The 23,415-nt window shown below is 41.9% G+C and overlaps 2 protein-coding genes across 3 annotated transcripts in view; one reads left to right on the top strand and one right to left on the bottom strand.

Moving 5' to 3' along the window:
- Positions 1-18,188, bottom strand: part of NSMCE2 (NSE2 (MMS21) homolog, SMC5-SMC6 complex SUMO ligase) — a 216,537-nt gene extending 198,349 nt beyond the window's left edge. For both annotated transcript variants that reach the window (XM_042923803.1, XM_042923804.1), the window contains exons 1-2: positions 18,090-18,188; positions 12,905-13,075 (exon numbers count right to left, since the gene is read on the bottom strand). In XM_042923803.1, coding sequence (XP_042779737.1) covers positions 12,905-13,061 — 157 coding nt within the window. In that variant the 5' untranslated portion in view covers positions 13,062-13,075; positions 18,090-18,188. The remainder of the gene's footprint in view (positions 1-12,904; positions 13,076-18,089) is intronic.
- An 86-nt stretch (positions 18,189-18,274) lies between these two features.
- WASHC5 (WASH complex subunit 5) overlaps positions 18,275-23,415 on the top strand; it is a 63,167-nt gene continuing 58,026 nt past the window's right edge. The window contains exon 1 of the mRNA XM_042923133.1: positions 18,275-18,435. The gene's annotated coding sequence lies outside the window, so the exon portion shown is untranslated. The remainder of the gene's footprint in view (positions 18,436-23,415) is intronic.

The raw sequence follows: 23,415 nt of genomic DNA, 5'->3' as shown, positions 1-23,415 counted from the left end.
GTTGCTCTGCCTAGCCAACCAAAGCACTGTGCGGCCCTAACTGGCCAAAAGGGAAATGGCGATGCTACGTGGAGAGATGTACTACATCTTGATGGAGGTTAAGTGCTGGCCCTGCAAGATGTGGTGGTAAGAATATCAGAAAGGCCCAAATCAAAGCTCCCTGAATCTGTCAGGTGTTGGGAATCAGTTCTTGAGGGGTCCCACGCATCTCTGTACATCTTGAAGCAGAGGCACTAACTGCCCTTTTGTTCTGGACTATCTTTCCAAGGATGTCTGTATCAGGAATAAAGCTTTAGAAAACTGAGAGAGCGTGTTCCTCCAGAGCAGAGGGATGTGTAAGAAACATACTGTCTCTTCCTCCAGGTCCAAAAGGTGGGGAGGTGTCTTCTCCGTTATAAAAATCTGGGCACCCGAGCTGGAGGGTCCTCAGCTGTGACACAGACAGGCTGCAGTACCACCCTGGGCCCTTCCAGATCACCCCCGGGAGGACTTGGGGTGGCGGTCAGCAAGGCGACCCTATGGACAAGTGATATTCCCACTACTTAACGTGCAACAAGAAAGACAGACCTTTGTCTCTGCCCGGGAGTCTCCCGTCTTCTGCCAGCACCCAGGAAACTGTGGCAGGCTAACTTGTTGGCTCGCAAGGGGGGTAAAGCCTCAGACGCGTCACAGATCTCCACAGCAGGCTACCCATGCCTCTTCTCACCTTTGCTGCCCTCAGAAATAGCCTTTCCCACTCCGTGAGAAACACTTACTCATCTTTTTGTCAACATCTCCTCTACGAAATTTCTCCCCACGGTCCTCAGCGAGAATGAACTACTAACCCCAGGGCGCCCCCCATTGTTTCCGGAAACATGGCTTCTTTCACAGCACCTTGAAAGCTTTCTTCCACTGGCTGATGTGTGTGCTGTGCCAGTTAATCATTGCATTGGCTTCCGGCTCAAAATTCGCTTTTTAATACACACTCCGTGATAATGGATGAAACTGCTGTAAGTATTTCTCCTTGCAGTGAGCATTATGCTAAGCTTTCTCAGTCGAGGGTGCAGGAAGGACACTGCAGGAGGAAGGCAGTTCTCTTGCAAACATTATGCTTGATGAAAAGATTGGATGCTTCTGCCTTAAGATCGGGAACAAGATAAGGATGTCCATTCTTGCCACTTGTATTTAACATCATACTGCAGGTTCTAGCCAGGGAAATTAGGCAAGAAAAATAAATAAAAGGCAAACGAATTGGAAAGAAATAAAACTATGTCTATCCGCAGATGACATGATCTTGTATATAGGAAATCCTAACGTATACACTAAAAAAAATTGTTAGAACTACTAAACGAGTTCAGCAAGGTTGCAAGACAGAAGATCAACATAAAAATCAAGTGTATTTAACTGCAATAAACAATCTGAGAAGTAATTAAGAAAATTACATTTACAATAGAATCAAAAAAATGAAATGTTTTGAAATAAATTAACAAAAGAAGTGTAAGACCAATACTCTGAAAACACCGCTGAAAGAGATTAAAGATCTAAATAAATGTGGAAAAAAATCCCATGGTCATGTATCAAAAGACTTAATATTTTTAAGATGGTAATAACTCCTCAAATTGATCTACAATTCCATGCCACCCTATCAAAACCCCAGCTGGCTTCTTTGTAGAAAAAAACTGATGCACTGATCCTAAAATTCATACAGAGGTACAAGAGACTCCAAATATCCCAAACAATCTTTAAAAAGAAGAACAAAATTTGAGGACTATACTTCCTGATTTCAAAACTTCCTACAAAGCAACAGCTAAGAAAGGGTGGTATTGGCATAAAGATAAGCAAACAGAATTCCATCCATGGAACAGAACTGAGAATCCAAAAATAAACCCTTGTGTGTCTATGGTCTGCTGATGTGCAGCAAGGTACCACCAAGATCCCTCAGCAGGGGAAAGAATGGTGCTGGGACAACTGAATAGCCACATGCAGAAGACTGAAACTAGACTCTTAATTCAAACTACAGATGAACTCGAAATGGATCTAACTGTAAGGGCTAAAACTATAAACTCTTAGAAAAGAAAACGGATAAATTCACAAGGCAGCAGATTGAGAAATGGGTCCTTAGGTTTGATACCAAAAGCACAGCAAGCAAAGAAAAAGCAGATCATCGGACTTCATCAAAATTAAAAACTTCGCTTCAACGAACACTATCACGAAAACTTAAAAACCCAAAGAATGGAGAAAAAATTTGCAAATCATAGATCTGTTAATAAACTCATACATAGAATATATAAAGAACACTTACAACTCAAAAATATAAACAGAAATGACTCAGTTTGAAAATGAGCACCGGATCTGAATAGACAGTTCTCCAAAGAAGATACACAAGTCACCAGTAAGTTCATGAAAAGATATTTCACATCACTAATCATCAGGGAAATGCAAATCAAACCCACAAGGAGATACCAACTCACACACAAATGTTCACAGCAGCATTTCTTAATAATATCCTAATAATAGGATATTTCTTAATAATATTAATAATAACCCAATGTTCATCAACTGATGAATGCATATGTAAAATGTGTTTTAACCATACAGTAGAATATTATTTGGTCATAAAAAGGAATGAAGTAGTTAAGTACACGCTATAACACAGATGAACCTTGAAAACATCATGTTAAGCGACCAAAGTCAGTCACAAAGGCCACATGTTATGTGATTACATTTACACCCAATGTCCAGAATGGGTAAATCTATGGAGGAAGAGAGTAGATTAGTGGCTCCTTAGGGCTGATGAGAATGGGGAGGGATAGAAAGGCACCGCCAGGTAAAGGGGACAGGATTTCTTTTTTGGAGGTGATGAAAATGTTCTAAAATTGAGTAAATAAAGTATCTGTGAATATATTAGACACAACTAAATTAGACATTTTACATACTTGAATGATAAAGTATGTGAATTATATCTCAATAAAGCGGTTACTTTTAAAAAGTCACCAAACAAAAGAATAATGGAGCTAATGGAGATTAGAAGAGTGATTGGGAGGGATTAAAAAGAAAACTAGGTTAGCATGAGTAAAATGCCATGAAGGTGAATTAAGGTGATAAACTGTAAGTTGCTGAAATAAATTTCATGGGCTCGCTTCGGCAGCACATATACTAAAATTGAAATAAATTTCATTACAGCAAAACTGTATCCCATAATGAGGGATTCTTTATTCATGGCACCAGACCTAATACCTATAGATACAAAGGCAATTAGGACTGGCAGAGGACATGATGACATACACAAGAATGAGTGTGTGTGTGCGTGTGTGTGCGCGCACGCATAAGCACACGCGCGCATACACGGAGCAGAAGCTATCTTGGATGTAAGTACCATCCAGTCAAACGAAACTTTGTGATTCAGACACATCACTCAACCCCTCTGAGCTTCGCCCCTCTCCTCTATCAAATGTCTACTTCATTTTCATGGGATTATTAAGAAAGAAAGTATCTGTAGCAAGATCTAGAAAGTTGTTGAGGGTATCTTCCTATCTCTATATTTCTAGCATAGTGTTTGTCACTTAGGTACTCAGTAAATAATTTGTGGAACTTTATTTTTTTTATTTTTATTTTTTTTAACGTTTATTTATTTTTGAGACAGAGAGAGACAGAGCATGAATGGGGGAGGCGCAGAGAGAGAGAGGGAGACACAGAATCAGAAGTAGGCTCCAGGCTCTGAGCCATCAGCCCAGAGCCTGACGCGGGGCTCGAAATCACGGACCGCGAGATCGTGACCTGAGCCGAAGTCGGACGTTTAACCGACTGAGCCACCCAGGCGTCCCATGGAACTAACTTTAAAAAACATAAATGGCTCTTGGAAAGGAGAAAATTAAAATATAATTAAGCACATCCACTTCGATGGGGATCTACATGACTAGAAAACCTTCACAAGTAGGATTTTTCACATGATACAGAAGCTTGATATAGAAGCTCTTAAAGCTCACATTATACTCTTATGTGAAATCAGAAGTTATTTTCTACCAGTAATTTAATGAGTTAGACAGGGAAAAGTTATTTGTAAGAACATTTCTGCTATCCTCTCCACAATCCCTTTTCAGATATCACTTTGTGTTTTGATTGTGCAAAATTTAACCCATTCTTCACCTTATATACATATATGAATAGAGACTATCACAGAAGGACTTTTGTCTAGACCAGGGGTCAGCATAGACTTTACACATTATATTCAACCCATTCTTTGCCATGTATATGTGTGTATGTATATATATGAACAGGAAGACTTTGGTCTAGACCGGGGGTCAGTCAAGTATAGCCTTTATAGATTATTTACAGCAGAACTGGACAGCTGCAACACAGACAGAAAGCCAAAACCTGGTTGGGAAACAGGATGTTATTAACTGACTTTTTCAAACTCCTGTATCTAGTGGTAGGAATATAGATTTTATAAACAATTAAGTGCAAAGAAGTACTCTATTGTTGTGATGGATGAAGGCATGGCCAACTCAGAGGAAACTCAGTATGGTCTAGGTGGGAGAAGAATTATCTGTAGAAAAAAAGATAATACTTAAGCTTGGCCTTGAAAGAGAATGGGTGCCCTTCAATCAGTCAATAGGGAGAGAGAGCATTCTAGGGAGAGGAAGTCATGTGAACACAGGCAAGGAGGCCTGACAGCACACCCTGGTAGAACTAAATCCAGTCTCTCTGACAGGGTGTACAGAGGGGTGTAGCCGGTGACATCATGAACATTCTTGTACACTATGCTCTCTGGTTTAAAACGGGCATAGAAATTAATAGCTACTATTTGCAGAGAGTAAATGCCAGATGCTTTGGTCATGGCTAGAGACACGATCAAACAAGGATGATCTACAACATGGTAATTGAGATTTATAAATATAGTCCTAGGGAAAACTTTTTTTTGTAAGTTCAGCAAGGGAACCTTCTAAGTCAAAAATTGGCACAGAATGGACTCTCCAAACTGTTTTTAATGAGAAGCTCTCATCTTCAGGTACAATGGTGATAGAGGCCAGCAAACGGGCTGGCTCTATAATAAGCACAGGCATAAGCAATACTTGACTAGATAAGGGGACTTATCTCAAAGCTTGCTGCAATTGAGAAGGGGAAAGTGACACTTACAAGGACAACAGATTGAGAATATGCAAAGAGTAAATAAGTAAAATGTGTTATTTCCAATCTGAAATAGGTTATTGTGAGAGAATGGTACCCAGTCCTTCCTCAACCTCAAGGCTCAGTGTACTCCTATGTTAAAGTGACTATGTTACCTACCTACCCGAGAGCACGGCTGTGAAGATTAAACGAATACCTATGAGGCATTTAGAGCATGGCTGCCACACAAAAAGCACTGTGTTCACTATTGTTAAATTGCCCAATATGCACAGTCTGAAAACACGTGTGCCTACTGGATATAAAATCAGGCTGCTAGGTCAGAACGTAAAAAGTCATGAAGAGGACAGAAAGACTCAATCTCATTTAGAACAGACATTTACTACTATGAAGTTTTCCTGTATCTTCAGACGTACTTGTCTTATCCGCTAACTCAATTATTAGCTTCTTGAGGGCATGGGCCAATAAACAATTGGTGACCGATCAACATAAAGTGCTAACAATTATCTAGGAAGAGTGAAAAGTAAGCTCAAACAAATGTTCTGAACCAGTATTGTACAGTAAAGAGGGAAAATTACTTCGCCTGAGCACTGCCCCAAAGAAAAGGAAACCTACATCTTTGTCTTAAAGTAAAAGCCACCACTGCTGCCACCACCAGTTTAGAGACAGAAACTCTGGATTTCATAAATTTTCTCTCTCCTCTATCTACCAAATACTGCCTATAACTTCTCAGTGGGTGTAACTTTTCCAACTAACATTTCTTTCTACTTTCTTTTTTTAGCTACCTTCTTCTGGATCTGACGCTACAACAGCACTGATTAAATACTAAATCGAAGGGATAAAAGATGGCTTCCATGTCCTTTTTCAATAAATTTAAGAAATATAATGAAATAGTGATGAAATCCTTATAATCAACCATCACTAAGGCGAATGGTGCTAGGAAGAAGGGCAGATCCAAAGGTAAATAAATTTGCTCTCAAAGTCCATTAAAACATAACTCCACGAGGCCTTCAAAGAAATTCCTGCAAGGAATACTCCTCTTTTAACTCGGTCCCAATGCAAAAATGAGCACAAAGCAGGTGTGTGAGGAGCTGACCCCAAGTGCCTTAGAACTTCCCCAAACAAGGTTTTAACTCCCATCCTGGGAGGGAAAAGGAAAGCCCGCTTTTGCAGCACCCAGGGACAAACAAATTAGCATTTCCAAGGTCAACTGCTGACTGGCCTAATTATTTACAGCGACTAGAGTATTCTGGCTGCAGAAGTTAAGAGGCTGGAGCCTTCTGGGTTGCCCAATATCCTAAGAAACTAATTTATTTACCACATTAGCTACAAAATATCAAAGTACTGTAGGTGTGGAGTCAAATCAGCATATGACATTTCAAACGGAACCAAATATTAATAAGATCCCCAGAAGTAATTTTAAGCTGGCTAAACAATTTGGGGAAAAACTTAAAATGACAATCCCACCAGTGGTAGAGGAGTAACAACTACACACACACACACACACACACGCACATCAGTAAATAGTATGGTCTCATCTTGCCAACTGGTTTGATTTGAATAGTCACCAAAACTGCTAAAAAGCTGCAAAACTAGTTGATGTAACTACCCTTACACATTCTTGCCGTCCTCTGATAGCCACTGAAAAATGAAATAACTTATATAACCGCTGCTGTCCATCATCGTAGCCACCTGCCACGTGTGGCTATTAAGCAGCATATGAAACGTGGCTGGTCCAGATGGAGATGGACTGAAGGAGTTTGAACCTGGTACCAAAAAAAATGTAAAAATAACTCCACTTTTATATTAATTACATATTGAAATAATATTTTATACACATGGGATTAAATAAAATATTACTAAAATTCGTTTCTCCTCTTACCTTTTATGATGAGGATAATAGAAAAGCTTAAATTGCACATGTGGCTCACACTGTATTTTTATTGGACGGTGCTGTAATATACAGATAATGCTTCACACTTATGCACAAGAACATATAACCTCAGTTTCAAAGTACAGACCGAAGGAGAAATAGGCCTGAATGATACCAATCTTCTCTAAAATGATCAAATTGGTTTCAACTGTTAATCACCAACCTAATAAAAGCTCCTTTCTGCTTACCACCAGACAAAATTTTATTTTCTAAAAAGGAAACTGCTGTTTCAAAATCGATCCTGAAGTCTGTTCTTCTGTCTGGAGTTGTCATCTTTGCCTAACATGAAACTAGTCTTAATTCTTTCCAACGATCAAAGATAACATGATAAAGTGCTAGTCTAATTTTTAAATCTGATCAAGTGATTCCAACTCCGTTTTTTCTGCATTAGTCATTTTCATACCCTATTAGGTCACCGAAACCTAACTCATGCCTTTGCTCCAAATATAAATAACTAGAATCAACGGAAAGATTATTAAGAGTCTAGAAGAACCCAGGCGGTATTCAGATACTATACATATTCTGTTTCAAAAACTAAAATATGACTCATTTACTATTTCAGAAAGTGACATCCCATTGTAAACAGGAGAGCTTAGCAAACAGGAGAGCTTAGCAAACAGGAGAGCACAGAAGCAGTGATTTCCACACATTCCATCGTGCGGAGAAACCATGCAAACCTTCAAGTCGTTACAGCCAGTGGAAGAAAGAAAACCTGGAGGTGTTGGGATGGTTGGAAGTTTATGTGGTGGGAATACACAGCGACAAGAGGTGAGGTGAGGCAAACTGCTCAAACCTTCCTCTCCCCAGCTCAAAAAGGAAACTACTCAACTTTCTGACTGAGGAAGCCAGTTGGGAAAGGAAAGCACACTTCACACTTTTTAACCTCCTAAAACCGCCCAAACACTACTGGCCCTCTAGTAGAAGGACAAAATGACATATTTTTGTGAACGGAACATGTAAACCTTTTTAAGAGTGGTTTTTAAATGAAATCAACAACAAAAATCAAGATCTGATAACTCAGAGTAATAAATAACAAAGCGGCAGTGTATGTTTCTGTCTTATGACAGGGTCAACATCTATCACTGGCAAATGAATAGCCTGCGTGATTGAAAACGAAGCTAGTGGAAATGTGCGGTTATTCCTCCTTCCTGGAAGAGTTCATCTTAAAATGTAACCTTAATAGCCCTATAGTTTCTCTGGTCTGATACAGGCAGCATGTTTGTTTTCTCAGATAGATGGAATAACTCAGGCTCTAAGCTACAAAATGCCAACAATTCAGCGATTTTACCTTTTGCACAATCTTGAACTCCGCGGTCAACAAACCCATCGTTAAGGCCAAAGGCTACCTCATCAGAAGTATTCTGGTGCCACCTAGTGGTGGAAGTTTCCTGCCAACTAGGAAATGATGATTACACCAGGTTCTCAAAGTAAGGTCCATGGACCAGCAGCGTCAACATCAGCATCACCTGGTAACTTGTTAGAAATGCAAATTCTTGGGCTCATCCAGACCTACTGAAACTCTGATGGTGGGGCTGAGCAATCTGTGCTTTAACAAGCTCTCTAAGTGGTTCTGACGCACTGAATTAGTTCTTACACAAAAATTAAATGCAAAGCCTTAAAAAACTAGGTTTACAAATTAAAACGCACAATTTCTAATTTTTGAAAACAACTTAATTTTCTACATAGTGGATTCAAATAACTGTATTTGGAGAACAGTCTTCAAAGATACTTATTATGTAATTCATACACACTCAACACCTGACAAACATCAAATTAAGTCCCAACCTCTGAAAACGTCCGATGAGCACCCTGGGGTCTCTGCCCCAAGGAGACCAGGTTCAAAGGGAAGATCAGACATATTAACACAGCAAAATACAATATAAATACGAAAAACAACAACAACCATGAGACAAAGAGAAAACATTAACTGGTTTCAGGATGTCGGGATATGGCATGTTACTGCATTTTAAGTGGGGGCGGAGCTTACCTGGGAACACATGAAAAGCCAAGGAGGTAGACTACCGCTGATTTTTAAATTAAGAGTCAGCTACCCTAATGAGAATAGATGCCACAGAAAAGCTCACTGCATACATCTGCTTTGTGCAATTATGTTATAAAGTAATCAGGAGAAAAGCGGATCTAATGAAGCCTTGCTAAATTGTTTATTTTCTATTTAGATCTTAGAGAACTTATTTAATTTCTCATACAGCAACTTAAAACACCTAGGATTCAGTAAAAGCAGTCCAAAAATTTATTTACAAGTATGCATTTCTTTAAATTCAGCTTTATATTATGCCCTCCTTTGGAAAAAAAAGAACCCTGAATTTTAATATTTACTCAAAATTAAAGAATTATATATTTGAAGTAAAAAAAAAAAATGGATCAGTATGACTGTGGTCCACACAGTCACAATTAAGTGCCATCCCTTACTCTGTGGGTAACTGCAAAACTATCACTTAGGAGGAAAAAAATCAACTCTGAAAAGCAAGTCTTGCAAACCCAGGCCTCTCATGTGACAGGTGACATCAAAGACGTTAACAGAGGCAGCATAAGCACATAAAGGAATTTCAAAGACTTGCTCTACTGATTAGTTTTGATTTTGCACTTTTAAAATATTAATTTAGATATGTACAGAGACCAACTATTTAATTCTCACATTTTAAGAGCAACTGCCTGTAACAGTATGAGTTTCTGACAAAACTCTTTTTTCCTTCTTTTCAAACCCTTCCTTTCCTGGCAGAGAGGAGAGAGGACACAACCTGAGGTACATTAACGTTTTCGAAGGGCCATTCCTAGGGGCACCTGAGTGGCTCAGTCGGTTGAGTGTCTGACTCTTGATATCGGCTCAGGTCATGATCTCGTGGTTCCTAAGATCGAGCCCAGCGTGTGGCTCTGCAGGGATAGCACGGAGCCTGCCTACGGTCCTCTCTTCTCTCTGTCCCTCCCCACACTGGTCACGAGCTTGAGTGCACGTGCATGCACTCTCTCATTCTCTCTCAAAATAAATAAACTTAAAAAAAAAAAAAAAGAACAGGGCCATTCCTCAATTTTATTTAACTAAACTTAAAGGGCTTATGAGAATTCAACAGCTCAAAGATGATATTAACAACACTTTTGATAAATTAAGTTAGTACTTCTGCCTAAGAAAGCAGAAGAGTACACAATAAATTTAAAAATCCGAAAAATAAGCCCCAGCTACCTGAAAAATCTCCTAATGTAAGAAATTTCATTTCCCAACTAAGAAAGAAAGTATTCCCAGGGGCACCTGGGTGGCTCAGTCAGTTGAGCATCAACTCTTGGTTTCGGCTCAGGTCATGGTCTCACGATTTCAGGGGTTCAAGGCCCGTGTCGGGCTCTGCGTCGACAGTGATGTCTGCTTGGGATTCTCTGTCTCCCTCTCTCTCTGTCCCTCTCAAAATAAATAAACTTAAACATTTTTTTTAATTAAAAAAAAAAAAAAAAGAAAGTATTCCCAGAATAACCAACACACTTGGAGAAAAAAGGAGTAGACATGGCAACAGTAAAAGTCAATTGCCTAGATACACATCCTATAACATAGCACAGGGAAAGGTGATCACTTCAAATGAGCTAGAAGTTGAACAGGGTCAACCACCTGGTATAGGAAAATGCAACCAACAGGAAACAAAACAATACACATCAGTTCCCTCCAAGTTCTTGGGAACAAGAATCCCCCTTACCAACAAGAGAATTGCAGTGCGGAGTGAGAAAATGGTACCTCAGTGATCACTAACATCTCTTTTAACAAAGTTCATTCTAATTTGTGAGGAAATTGGGCAACCCAGAAGGGAAACAGAAAGGGTGCTAATCTTAGAGGCGAAGAAAGGGAGCATTTCTGTTACAAAGATAATTCATGGACTTTCCCACATGCTCTTCTGTACTTCAATTTGTTCCAATCCAGTCACTGCTCTCCAACATAGTCAACTGCTCTTCTCTCTTATGGCTGAAGATTTTATTATGACTTTTATCCAAGTTAGACTTCAAGTCAAGGTTAAGAACTTTAGAAGGCTACCCACTAAAAATTATGGGTGATTTCTGCTGCTGGCCATGAATGAACTGGTGTGGAGTTGGCCCCCCTGCAGTCAACGACTAGAGAGCTGGATGAAATAAAAACTGACAGCTGCTCTCAGACAGTGAGTGGGGCAATAGGCAGGGCAGAACTGAGTCCTGCAGAAAGCGAAAAACAAGTTAGGTAAGTCACGCAGTTGCCCTCCTCCCTGCACAAGAGAGGAGGAATCCAAGCAGGGAATGCAAATCTTCAAGGACTAAGGACAGACAGAGACTAGAGTTCAGGGAGGCTAAGACAACAGGGGTTTTCAAGACAGCACTAGGAGAGAGCTATGCACAGAAAGCACTCGAGGAATCTGCAGAGATCCCCTCAATACTAAACTACTAAGAAAAAAGTGCTGGGAGCTATACAGTGATCAATTCCCAGAATTCACACAGGATGGGAAGAGCTTCAAATTGCATCCAGTGGAGTGGAGTTATCTCACTGAACCCTCCGGGCAATCAACAGAGACTCAGGAAGGCCAAGCTTTGTAACAAGGCAAAATTGGCCCTAAGATAAATCTACACCAACTTGACCTGCACTGACAAAGTTTAGTTAACCTGGAAAGGATTAGCCTACTCCACAAATTACTTTGATGCCTGCCAAAACAAATGCCATAATTTTTTACTGGAAGACAACAAAATCCAAACACTTAGCAACATAGCGCTCACAATGTCCACGTGAAGAAGCAGCAATAGACAAGAGAAGACAGAATTAGCAGATAAGGATGTTAAATCAGGTATTATAAATATGTTCAGTATATTCAAGAATATAGAGAAAAACATGAACATAATGAAGAGAGATAGAAGACAGAAATAAGATTCCATTTAATTCTTTTTTATGTCCAGAGATGAAAAATCCGGTATCTGAAATTTAAAATTCACTGCGCAGAATTAACAAGAGTAGACACTGCAGAAGACAAAACCAATGAACTTGAAGACACAGCAACAGGCACTTTGAGCTGAAGCCAGACAGAAAAAGACCTGAAAAGAATCAACTAGCCTCAGTGACTTACGGGACACTATCAAGCTGTCCAATACACGTGTAATTAGAGTTCCAGAAGGGGAAGGGAGGGGAGGGACACAAAAACTATTTGAAGAGATGGTGGCAAAATTTTTTCTTAATTTAATCAAAACTATAAGCCCACGAATCCATAAAGCTTCAAGAACACTAGACACAATAAACAAAGAAAATCATGCAAAGGCACATCACAATCAAATCGCTAAAAACTAGCGATATTGAAAACAAACAAAAATCTGTTGCTCCCCTGCTCTGTATATAACATAAAATAAAAACAACCCTAATCCAAAGAAAGCAAATAACATCTTTCTAAATCTTCTGATTGAAAAATGTTCATCAAAGCTGAACTCTCCTATTTTGGTAGAGGCCTTCCTAGCTGGTACCCCTAGCATAAGCTTAGTCTATCAAGCACGAAGACTTAAACTCCTGCAAAATAACTTTATTATAATGCATTTGCGTCCCCTACAGTTCACAAATGTCACATACTTTAGATTGAATGATCTTTGAGGACAGGAACCTTCCTGTTTTCACCTGTAAATTTCTAGTGCAGTTTCTTCTAGCATAGAACTATTTGAAAAAACATGAATAAGTCAATCTCATTTAATTCTCAGTACATTGTTATGCGGTACTTAGAACACAATGAGAAAACAGATGCCCAGAGGGATTAAGTGATTGCCCCAAGAACACTCAAAAGGTGAGCAGTATCTCATAGCCCTAGAATGCCTCCACACCAGGTTATCTCAAAGTAAACACAAAAGAGATAAGTTTTAATTGTTACTTACTCTGAGTTTCCACAAGATCCAAGGCAACACTAGAAGCTGTGTCCATTCCAGAGCTGATACAGGATTGGAAGTTTTTCAAAGTGGAGAGAGCAGATTCTATACCACTGAAGGATATAAAACCAGTTGAGCCTGAACTTGAACTCGAACGTCCGGGCATCTTGAAATTATTGCCTAAGTTTTCAAACACAATAAAATAAGATTTAAGGGTCAGAATAATAACTGCATAAGAAAATAAAACTGCTATAAACATCCATATGAATGTATCTAATATCCCACAAGTGCCACACTATTACGAACATTCTCCATCCCTGGAGGGGACACTAAAGCATTGTGCTGTCATCTGGGCCACCAAACACAGATGCACTCAATACAAGGGGAAAGGGTCTTCGTTTTTCAAAGGAGGGAGAATACCCTCTTTTAAAACATTCTTTGGTTCTCTGAAGAATTCAACAACAGCATAGTTTTATGAAACCTAAAACATAAAGGGGTTAGACAAAGTAGACTATTCATCTGATGCATTTTTCTAAAAACTGATAGTAGTAAAAGTAAAATAGTTTAATACAGAGAACTCCAAAATCTGTAGTTGTTAACTTATCTGACATATATGCATATTGAATTCTGAAAACCATAATATATTAAATATAAATTTAAAAATGTATATATATAGATACCGTACAAATTCCTGACAGTCCTCTGGTTCTAACAGATTTATAGACTTGGTAAGATCCCAGACTCTGTCAGTAAAAGCAGAATTTTTCTACATTATAGAGCAAAATATGGAGGCCATATGGAGTAGTGGTCAAGCATGTAGCCTCTAGAACCAGACTACCTCAGTTAAGAGCCGGATTCTGCCATTTGAGTAACTGAATGACTTCAGGCGAATTACTTAACCTCTCAGTGTTTCATTTTTCCCCCTCCTAAAATAGGAATCATCCAGGGCCTAGCTCAAGGATTCCTGTGAGAACTGAATGAGTTAAGGTGTATAATAAAACACTGAAAATAATGCCCACCAGATAAATCTTTAAAAGTGGAAGCAAATATTACCATCAACTTCATCATTATGACACTGTAAGCAACAGTACAGAATAGTGCTTACAAGAATGGACAATGGGCAGAGATGCCTGAAAATTCTGTCCCATCCATGCTACTTAAAACTTCACAACCCTGGTTTAGTTGCTTACCTTCTCTATCTTCAGTCTGAAGGAAATTATCTATCTCACAGCATTATTGAAACCAAATGTTGTAGTTTTCTAAAACTTGTCTGATCTTAAGAATCAGTTGACATGGTTCTCAAAAACATAGATTTGGGACACCTGGGTGGTTCAGTCAGTTGAGCATCCGACTCCAGCTCAGGTCATGATCTCGTGGTTCATGAGTTCCAGCCCCATGTCGGGCTCTGTGCTGACAGCTCAGAGCCTGGAGCCTGCTTCGGATTCTGTGTCTCCCTCTCTCTCTGCCCCTCCCCCACTCACACTCTGTCTTTCTCTCTCTCTCAAAAATAAATAAACAAAAAAATTTAAAAAGAAATATAGATTTATATACAGGTACTCTCTCAGACCTACTAAATCAGAGTCCCTAGTGGATACTCTAGGAAACCAGTATTTTTATGAATAACCCCAGATAATTCTTAGAATCAAACAAGTACGGAGAACACTGAAATAACTGCATCTCGACCCCCGCCAAACTTGTATGTTGAGAGCCTAACCTCCATGGTGATGGTATTTTGAGATGAGGCCTTTGGGAGGTAATTAGGTTTAGACACCCTGAGGGTAGAGCCCTCAAGAAGGGATCAGTGTCCTTATTAGAAGAAGAGGAGACACCAGAGTTCTCTCTCTCTCTCTCTCTCTCTTCACCTTGTAAGGATATAACAAGAAGGTGGCCTACTGTGAACTAGGAGGGTCCTTACCAGTATCCAACCATGCCAGTGCCCCAATCTCCAGCTTCTAGTCTCCAAAACTGTGAGAAATGAATTTCTATTGTTTAAGCCACCAGTCTATGCTATTTTTCAATAGCAGCGGGAGCTGACAAAAACACACAGTGTATACAGGGAATAATATAATCCAGGATAAATGGGAAGTATCTAGCACATGGTAGCTATCCTTATGATGTGCGTGCAAAATTCACATTACGCGAATGAAACTTTACACTTGCACAGAGCTGGGGAAAACTTCCTTCTGTAATGCTGGAGTATTTCCAGGGCAAAGATTCAGACTGAGAAGCAAAGAGAATGGATGGAGAGGACAGATGGCGTAGACGCACTTTTCCCTACTTCTACCACTATGTACAGCTAAGCACATTAACTCACAGGACGGCAACCCGCCTCCACCTGCGAGACCCCAAAGAATCATCAGGACAAAAATGTCAATCACGCAGTGGTTGAGAAACCCAGGTTTAAATCAACCTCCACTTGGGAGTCTTCCCCAGTAAGAATAATCTTTTTGTTCCCTGAACGTATCGTTACCAAGGAAGTTTAAAACGAGGTTTCTTGAGTTCTTCCCAAGCATGTTATTTTGCCTCCCCTAACAGACCTTGTCTTAGGCCATTCGGGCTGCTGTAATAAGACACCAGACTGGGTGGCTTATAAACCACAGCAATTTATCTCTCAGTTCCGGAGGCTGGCAAGTCCAAGATCAAGGTGCCAGCTGGGTTGCATTCTGAAGGCCCTCTTCCTGGTTCATAGCCCCCAGGCCTTCTCAGTCTTCCTCTTCACAGGTCGAAGGTGCAAGGGAGCTTGAAGAGCCTCTTTTACCAAAGGCACTAATCCCATTCATGAGGGCTCTACCCTCAAGACCTAAGCACCTCTCAAAGGCCCCACTTCCTAATACCACCACACGGGCATCAGTATTTCAACACATGAATGGGGGAAGGAGAAAGACAAAAACATTCAGCAGGTCTAAGATTCGCTTCAGGCAGGACTAGTTATTAGCTAACTTAAAAATACTGTTTCCGGGGCACCTGGGTGGCTCAGTCGGTAGAGCGTTGGGACTCTGGCTCAGGTCAGGATCTCACAGTTGGGGAGTTCAAGCTCCACATCCGGCTCTGTGCTGTCGGCCTGTCAGTGCAGAGCCTGCTTCAGATCCTCTCTCCTCCTCTCTCTCTGCCCGTCCCCCACCTGTGCTCTCCCAAAATAAATATTTGTTAAAAAATACTGTTTCCCCAATCAACAAAACTAAAAGGCAACCAACAGAATGGGAAAAGATATTTGCAAATGACATATCGGATAAAGGGTTAGTATCCAAAATCTATAAAGAACTCACCAAACTCCACACCCAAGAAACAAATAATACAGTGAAGAAATGGGCAAAAGACATGAATAGACGCTTTTCCAAAGATGACATCCAGATGGCCAACAGACACATGAAAAGATGCTCAACATCACTCATCATCAGGGAAATACAAATCAAAGCCACACTGAGACACCAGCTCACGCCGGTCAGAGTGGCTAAAATGAACACATCAGGAGACTATAGATACTGGAGAGGATGTGGAGAAAAGGGAACCCTCTTGCACCGTTGGTGGGAATGCAAACTGGTGCAGCCACTCTGGAAAACAGCGTGGAGGTTCCTCAAAAAATTAAAAATAGAACCACCCTATGACCCAGCAATAGCACTGCTGGGAATTTACCCAAGGGATACAGGAGTGCTGATGCATAGGAGCACATGTACTCCAATGTTTATAGGAGCACTTTCAACAATAGCCAAAGTATGGAAGGAGCCTAAATGTCCACCAACTGAGGAATGGATAAAGAAGATGTGGTTTATATATACAATGGAATACTACTTGGCAATGAGAAAGAATGAAATCATGCCATTTGCAGCAACATGGATGGAACTGGAAGGTATTACGCTAAGCGAAATGTCAATCAGAGAAAGACAAGTATCATATGTTTTCACTCATATGTGGATCTTGAGAAACTTAACAGAAGACCATGGGGGAGGGAAGGGGGAAAAATAGTTACAGAGAGGGAGGGAGACAAACCATAAGAGACTCTTAAATACAGAGAACAAACTGAGGGTTGATGGGGGGTGGGGGAGAGGAGAAAGTGGTTGGGGGGCATTGAGGAGGGCACTTGTTGGGATGAGCACTGGCTGTTGTATGGAAACCAATTTGACAATAAATTATATTAAAAAAAAAAAGTTTCCCCGGAGGGCCCCTGTGTGTTTCAGTCAATTAAGTGTTGGACTTCAACTCAGGTCATGATCGCTCAGCTTGTGGGTTTGGGTCCCGCATCGGCCTCTGTGCCAACAGCTTGGAGCCTAGCCTGCTTGGGATTCTGTGTCTCCCTCTTTCTCTGCCCCTCCCCCCCCCCCCGGGGGGCTCTCTGTGTCTCTCAAAAATTAAAAAAATTAAAAAAAAATTTTTAAATACTGTTTCCCTCTCTCATCTTTCTGTACAGCACAGTGGTAAGCACAAAGCAAACAATTTACAGACACTATATTGACCTTTAAGTCCATGGGGACCTGTAGGAGTCCAGCCAGAGCTGTATCTCCCTTTACAAGATGCAAGGATACTTCTTTCTTCATGAAGCCTTCTCCTATCTATACAAGCAATTGCCTGCCCCACCCCCGCCATGCTACCACTATCCCTCCCTCTCTTTCTCCATCACACACACACACACACAAACACACACACACACACACACACACACGATTATAAAACTCATCACAACTATTCGCTCACGTGGCTACCACTCCCTCACTCTGGGAGCAGCTTAAACTAGAACTCTGACACGTTCTACAGCATGTAAAACAGCTCCTCTCACAAAACCGGCGATCAATAAAGAACTGAGACTGACAACAATAACAGCAACCACCATTTCCCCATAAACGGGTGCTCCGGCGCTTCACTCTCATTATCCTAATCCTCACAACCATTTATAGGAGAGAAAAGGAAACGGACACAAGAGCTTATTTAAACGACCTGCCCGAGGCCCTGCTTCTAAAGACAGCTCCAACTGGATTAATCTGCACCAAGAATTCGTGATCAGTTCCCTACCAGGGCAGAAGGACGGAGAGATGGCGTCTCGGGAAGGGGGGCAGCCTGCCCAAGCCTCACTGCTTAACGTGCAGAGCCAGGACCGTATCCCAGGTGGACGGACCCCAGCTCAGGGCACCCGCGGAGGGCCCGAGAGGGAGGCGACACCTCCCGCCACCCTCGCCATCGCCACCCCTCGCTTCTGCCTTACCTGGATGTCCGACCCAGCTCTCTCCGGCTGCACCCGGACTGCCCCCACCCGGACCCCAACTCCTTCCTCAACTCCCTTCTCTAGTCGCTGAAACCGCGAGCGCGGGCTCTCGCGTCATCAGCCGGCGCCGGCGAACGGTCACATGACGCCCCGCCCTGCTCTCCGCCCCTCTGATCATGTGACCGCCAGGGGAGCCAGAGGCGGAAGCGGGGGTCCCGCAGGCTGGCGATCGAGGGCTGCGTCTAGAAGGGGACGCGTGCGGAGAGGGCGGCGTGGGGACCCAGGTGCCAACCCAGTCCGCGATCGCCGGCCCTGCACGTGCGCCCTGGCGTGGCCCGGGTGACAGGTGAGTTGGGGCGGGACGCGCCCTCGATTCGGTCCCCCGGCCCCTCCCCAGCCCCTGGCCGGGCCGCGCTGGCCGAAGGGGCGTCTGCGGCGTGCGGTGCGGTCTCGATGCGGAGCCCGGCTTGGAGGACTGAGGGGCCTCCTGGGGCGGGGCCGCAGTCCAGGCTCTTCATCTCCACTTAGGTGGACAGATTTTTCCACGCCGCCTGGGCGCTTTAGGAAGTGATGTTCAACTGCTTGGCCCGCATCTGTACCTTCCAAGTTTCCAGGAGCCGTGCTGGGTAGACAGTGTTATCCCTCCGTTTGCCCTCGAGAAAATTGAGTGGTTCGCGAAGTCTCGTCGAGTCTGATGGACCCGGGTTTGAATTCTGGTAATGCCGTGGGCTGCGAGTTGGAGCAAGTCATTCTTGCTTTCTGCACCTTAATTCCCTCACCTGTGTCATGCCGGTGCCAAAGTTCTCTGCATTTCTCAAAACAGTTCCAAGGGTCCTGACTGGTTTATGGTCGCACGGTCGAAAACATAAGTCACAGAGCCGGTAATGGAGCCGGGTGTCCCGATTCCAAGTGCGCGGAGCTTACTCCAACATAGGTGATGGAGTCAGGGGAAGGAACGGAGAGGTCTTACTGGCCCACGACCAGGAGCACCTCCCGTTTCTCTTTCTCCTGTCCCTTCCAGGATTTATGAATGGGACTAGAGTGATCAGACTCATTTTAGAACTCTTCTGGAAGGGATTTGTCCGTCACTTTTATCTTGGTCAACAACCATTAAATTTTGTTTCTGATAATGGATAGGTGGAGACCAATGCTTCCTTTTTTATGGAACTGAGATCTTATGAAAGGATAAAAATAGACCTATGTTCTTTTGTCCTCTGAGTAGGGCAAACAGCGGTTTGTCCCCGGACAATATTATTTCCTTCAGAATTCAGTTCTGTACTTACTCGGTAATTGGTATGATGATGCCATGCTGCATTCTTGAAACATGTTGTCTGTTGTCTAGGATTACTTTCCCAACCGTAAACCACAGTTCCATACTAAATTCTATTTTTTTAACATTTAAAAAAATGTCATTTATGAGTATATCTAGTACATATTATTCATTCTAAACACTCACTTTCAATCCTTCATGTGTTTATACACACAAATTTACCAAATATACACACATATTTACCATTACTAGTAGTTTCAGGATGGTTACTTTTGCATAAAGCTAAACATGATGTAAATTTCAAATAATTTTTTAATTTTATTTTTTAATATAATTTATTGTCAAATTGACTTACATATAACACCCTGTGCTCATCCCAACAAGTGCCCTCCTCAGTGCCCATCACCTATTTTCCCCTCTCCCCCCAACCTCCCCCCTACACTAAATTCTTAAAAATAAAGTTACAGCTACTTTTTGGGTGCTTTATAAAAGAAAAGTAGGAAATTGAGTGGGATCTCTGGTTTCATTTCATGCCAAATAGTAATGCAGCATATATTGAGAAAAACTGGTCTTTATGAATTTTCTTCATCTCTAGCAGCAAAAGAACCACTGACTAGAAGATTCAATATGGGTTTTTCTGCAGTGTTCATTTGCACCTCATTCTAGAGTGATTTTTTAAAAAATCTCAACCAAGTCTTAGCACCTTCTATAAAGCCACATAATTCTGAAATCACTGCAACATGATTAGGCATCTTTAATGTTGGTTCTTAGATTCTGTTCTTTAGGGCAAGTTTTTCAGCCAACCTTGGGGTATTTACCAAATAATGTAACCAAATAATATCTTGAATGTTGCCAACAGTGTAAGGATTTAAGGATTACAATAAGAAGTAGATACACAAAAGTCTTGACATGTCATTATCCCAGGCCTAAGCTAACCTGACCATGTGCATGCAGGTGCTGAGTGTATCTGTTCATCCTTTTTTTTTTTTTTGCTTGGGGAGGGAAGGGAAGAAGGCAGGTAATGGTGTTTTGCTTTAAAGATGTTTTCTCCATGGTCCCATTGTCTGGCCTGTGTTGGTATCCAGAATCTGGTTGCAGTTACAGCAGTGAAACATAACTTGTCCACCTTGCAGTTGTGTCTGGAGTTTCTTCCTGCTTAGACCTGGTATCCTTAGACCTTAGATCCTTCTGGGTTAGTTTGGTGGTCTTCGGAGGACTTCAGTGACTTTTTCTATCTCCCCCCCCCCCCCCCCCCCGTTTGCCATTATTTCCCCCTTTTTCTTGTCTCATTTTCCCAGCCACACCCATTCAGTGCAAAAAAAATGGAGTGAAATTGGGCCGCCTGGCTGGCTCAGTCAGTAGAGCATGTGACTGTTGATCTTGGGGTGAGTTGGAGCCCCACGCTAAGGGTAAAGTTTACTTTAAAAGAGGTGGAATGTGGGGCGCCTGGGTGGCTCAGTCGGTTGAGCGGCCGACTTCGGCTCAGGTCATGATCTCGTGGTCCGTGAGTTTGAGCCCCGCGTCGGGCTCTGTGCTGACAGCTCAGAGCCTGGAGCCTGTTTCGGATTCTGTGTCTCCCTCTCTCTGACCCTCCCCCATTCATGTTCTGTCTCTCTCTGTCTCAAAAATAAATAAACGTTAAAAAAAATTAAAAAAGAGGTGGAATGAAATTATCTGAAATTCAGCCTATTAGAGATCAACGTGCCTTCACAAGTAAACATCATGAGAAAATGAAAGGGCTTGTTAATAATTTATGCCTTAATGTATATTAAAGGATACCCTCGTTGGAGAGAGTTCTAGACAACTGTAATGGCTTCTTAGCAGTCCCTGCTCTTGGAGCAACCCCATCCACTTCCTCTGATCTGTGCTTCTATCCTGTGCTCACTCTGCACCAGCCACATCAGCCACTTTGCTGTTCCTGGAACACATCTAGTGCATTGCTGACCTGGGGCCTCTGCATTTACTTGTAAATCCTGCCTGGAATGCCCTTCTCCCAGATCATCACTTACTGTAAAATAACAAACTACCCCAACACCTAGTGGCTAAGACAAAAGACATTTATTGTCTTACAGTTTCTGTGGTCAGGAGTCAGTTGGTGTGGCTTAGCTGGGTGCGTTCGGCTGAGGGGCTCTTGGGAGGTTGCAGCCTAGCTGTGAATAGATGCTGTCGTCTGAAGGCTCACCTCGGTTTGTGGGGGGAGTCCCTTTTCAAGCTCATTCAGGTGGTTGTTGGGAGGCCTCTCACTCCCTCATCACAGGGCTCTCTTACAACATGACAGGTTGCTTTCTCCCAGAGCACACAAGCTAGGGAACGCGCCCCAGCCAGAAGTCACAGGTTTTTTGCAATCTAATCTCAGAAGTGATATCTTTTACATCTACCATATTCTGTTCTTTAAGAGATAGGAAGCCACACTCAAGGAGAGGGACCTCCACAGGGCATGAATAAGGGGAAGGAGGGCATCGGGAACTGTCTTAGGGGCTTCTGACAACACCCGGATACCCTTACTGCTTGCTGCCTCACTTCCTTCTGGTCCCTGCTCAAATATCTTATCAGAGAGGCTTTCACAAACTAAAACAGCACACACTCCGTCTCTTTATCATGCTTTTTCCTTCCCAGCAATGATCACAGGCTGATACCTAATGTATTTATTTGTTTATTGTCTCTTCCCCACTCCCAATAGTATGCAGGCTTTATGAGAGAGAGCAGGAACTTAGTTTTGTTCACTGAAGCAGCCTCAGGTCCTAAAACAGTGCTTGGCACATAGTAGGCACTAGATGCCTATTTACTGAATGAATGAATCTGTAGCATTAGGAATGCTTCCACCTACAAATAATCCCAAAGCCAACTAGCAGTAAATAAAGCATAAAAACAGTTCATTTTACAAGGATTACAGAGATAGGTGGTGCTACAGTTGAATCAATGAGTCAGTCACCTCAACAAGAATTTAGAGCCTTTCTTTCCTTCCAAAGCACAATCTGCAGGTTTGGGGCCCTTTTTCTCTTAGGCTCATCACCTCATGGTCTCAAGGTGGCTATTGAAACTTCAGACAAGACATGTTCATTGGGCCGCATTCAAAGACAAGAAGAAGAGGGATAGAGGAAAGAGAGAAATTTCATGTGCTTCTCTCCTTATCGCAGGAGGGAAAAAACATTTCCTATCAGATCTGCCGTAGACTACCTCTTACGTCTATTTGGTCGAAACTGAGTCACATGTGTAGCCTAGATTCGGGGGCAATGAGAAAATAAGGATCCACCTGTTCTGTCCTCTATAGGAAAAAAGGGAAAGGAGGGAGGGAATTATTGTTGGAGAATCAACAGCATCCTAGGAAATGAAGACATTTCTAAATACTGAATCAATAAGAAGAGACTTATAAGAGGAAAAAAGAAAACCTTTAAGGGTTACACAAAAGATAACTACACAAGGTAGCTCAGCGCGAGTGAACTTTGAAAATATGTGACAAGGGTTGGGGAATGTTTTGCTGGGGCTGCAGAGGAAGCCCTCTCCTGTCCAAAGTCTTCCCACATTCTGGTTTCGCGTACAGTGAAGTCCTCACTATTTTCCTGTTTACTTTTTGAGTCCCTGCAGCCAGAAGATTACATATGAACGTAAAAATTGGCATGGATATAAAAATTGTAATGATCACTTGTAAGATGAGTTCCCTTGCAGATATTCATGTGCTAAAGAGTCTCTTGGGCTGAATTCTTATTTTTGGTGGTCACTCTTCTTAATGCTAATGTCGTGTCGATAGGACACAGTGCCAGTGCAAATGTTAGGAAGTACACAGGCCTTCACGAAGTTGAAAAATAATTCAGGCCTGCATGAAGCTGACCCAACGATGACCTAGCTAAATTAACAAGTAGAGGAGAGCAATACAGCGAAGATGATGACAAAATTAACACTTTCAAAGATAATGATTTGAAAAAAGAGTTGGAAGAGGCCTTTGGGAAAATGAATGCTGCCTTGAAACATTTTTTTTTGTTGTTGCAAAAATTACCTTTTTCTAAGATCATGCTATGAAAGTCAACTATGAAGTACAAGATATGTATTATCAAAATC

This window comes from Panthera leo, chromosome F2, assembly GCF_018350215.1.
Source record: "Panthera leo isolate Ple1 chromosome F2, P.leo_Ple1_pat1.1, whole genome shotgun sequence".
Classification (NCBI taxonomy): Eukaryota; Metazoa; Chordata; class Mammalia; order Carnivora; family Felidae; genus Panthera; species Panthera leo.
Note: the sequence above shows the minus strand (reverse complement) of the source record. Positions and strands in the feature narration are given on the sequence as shown.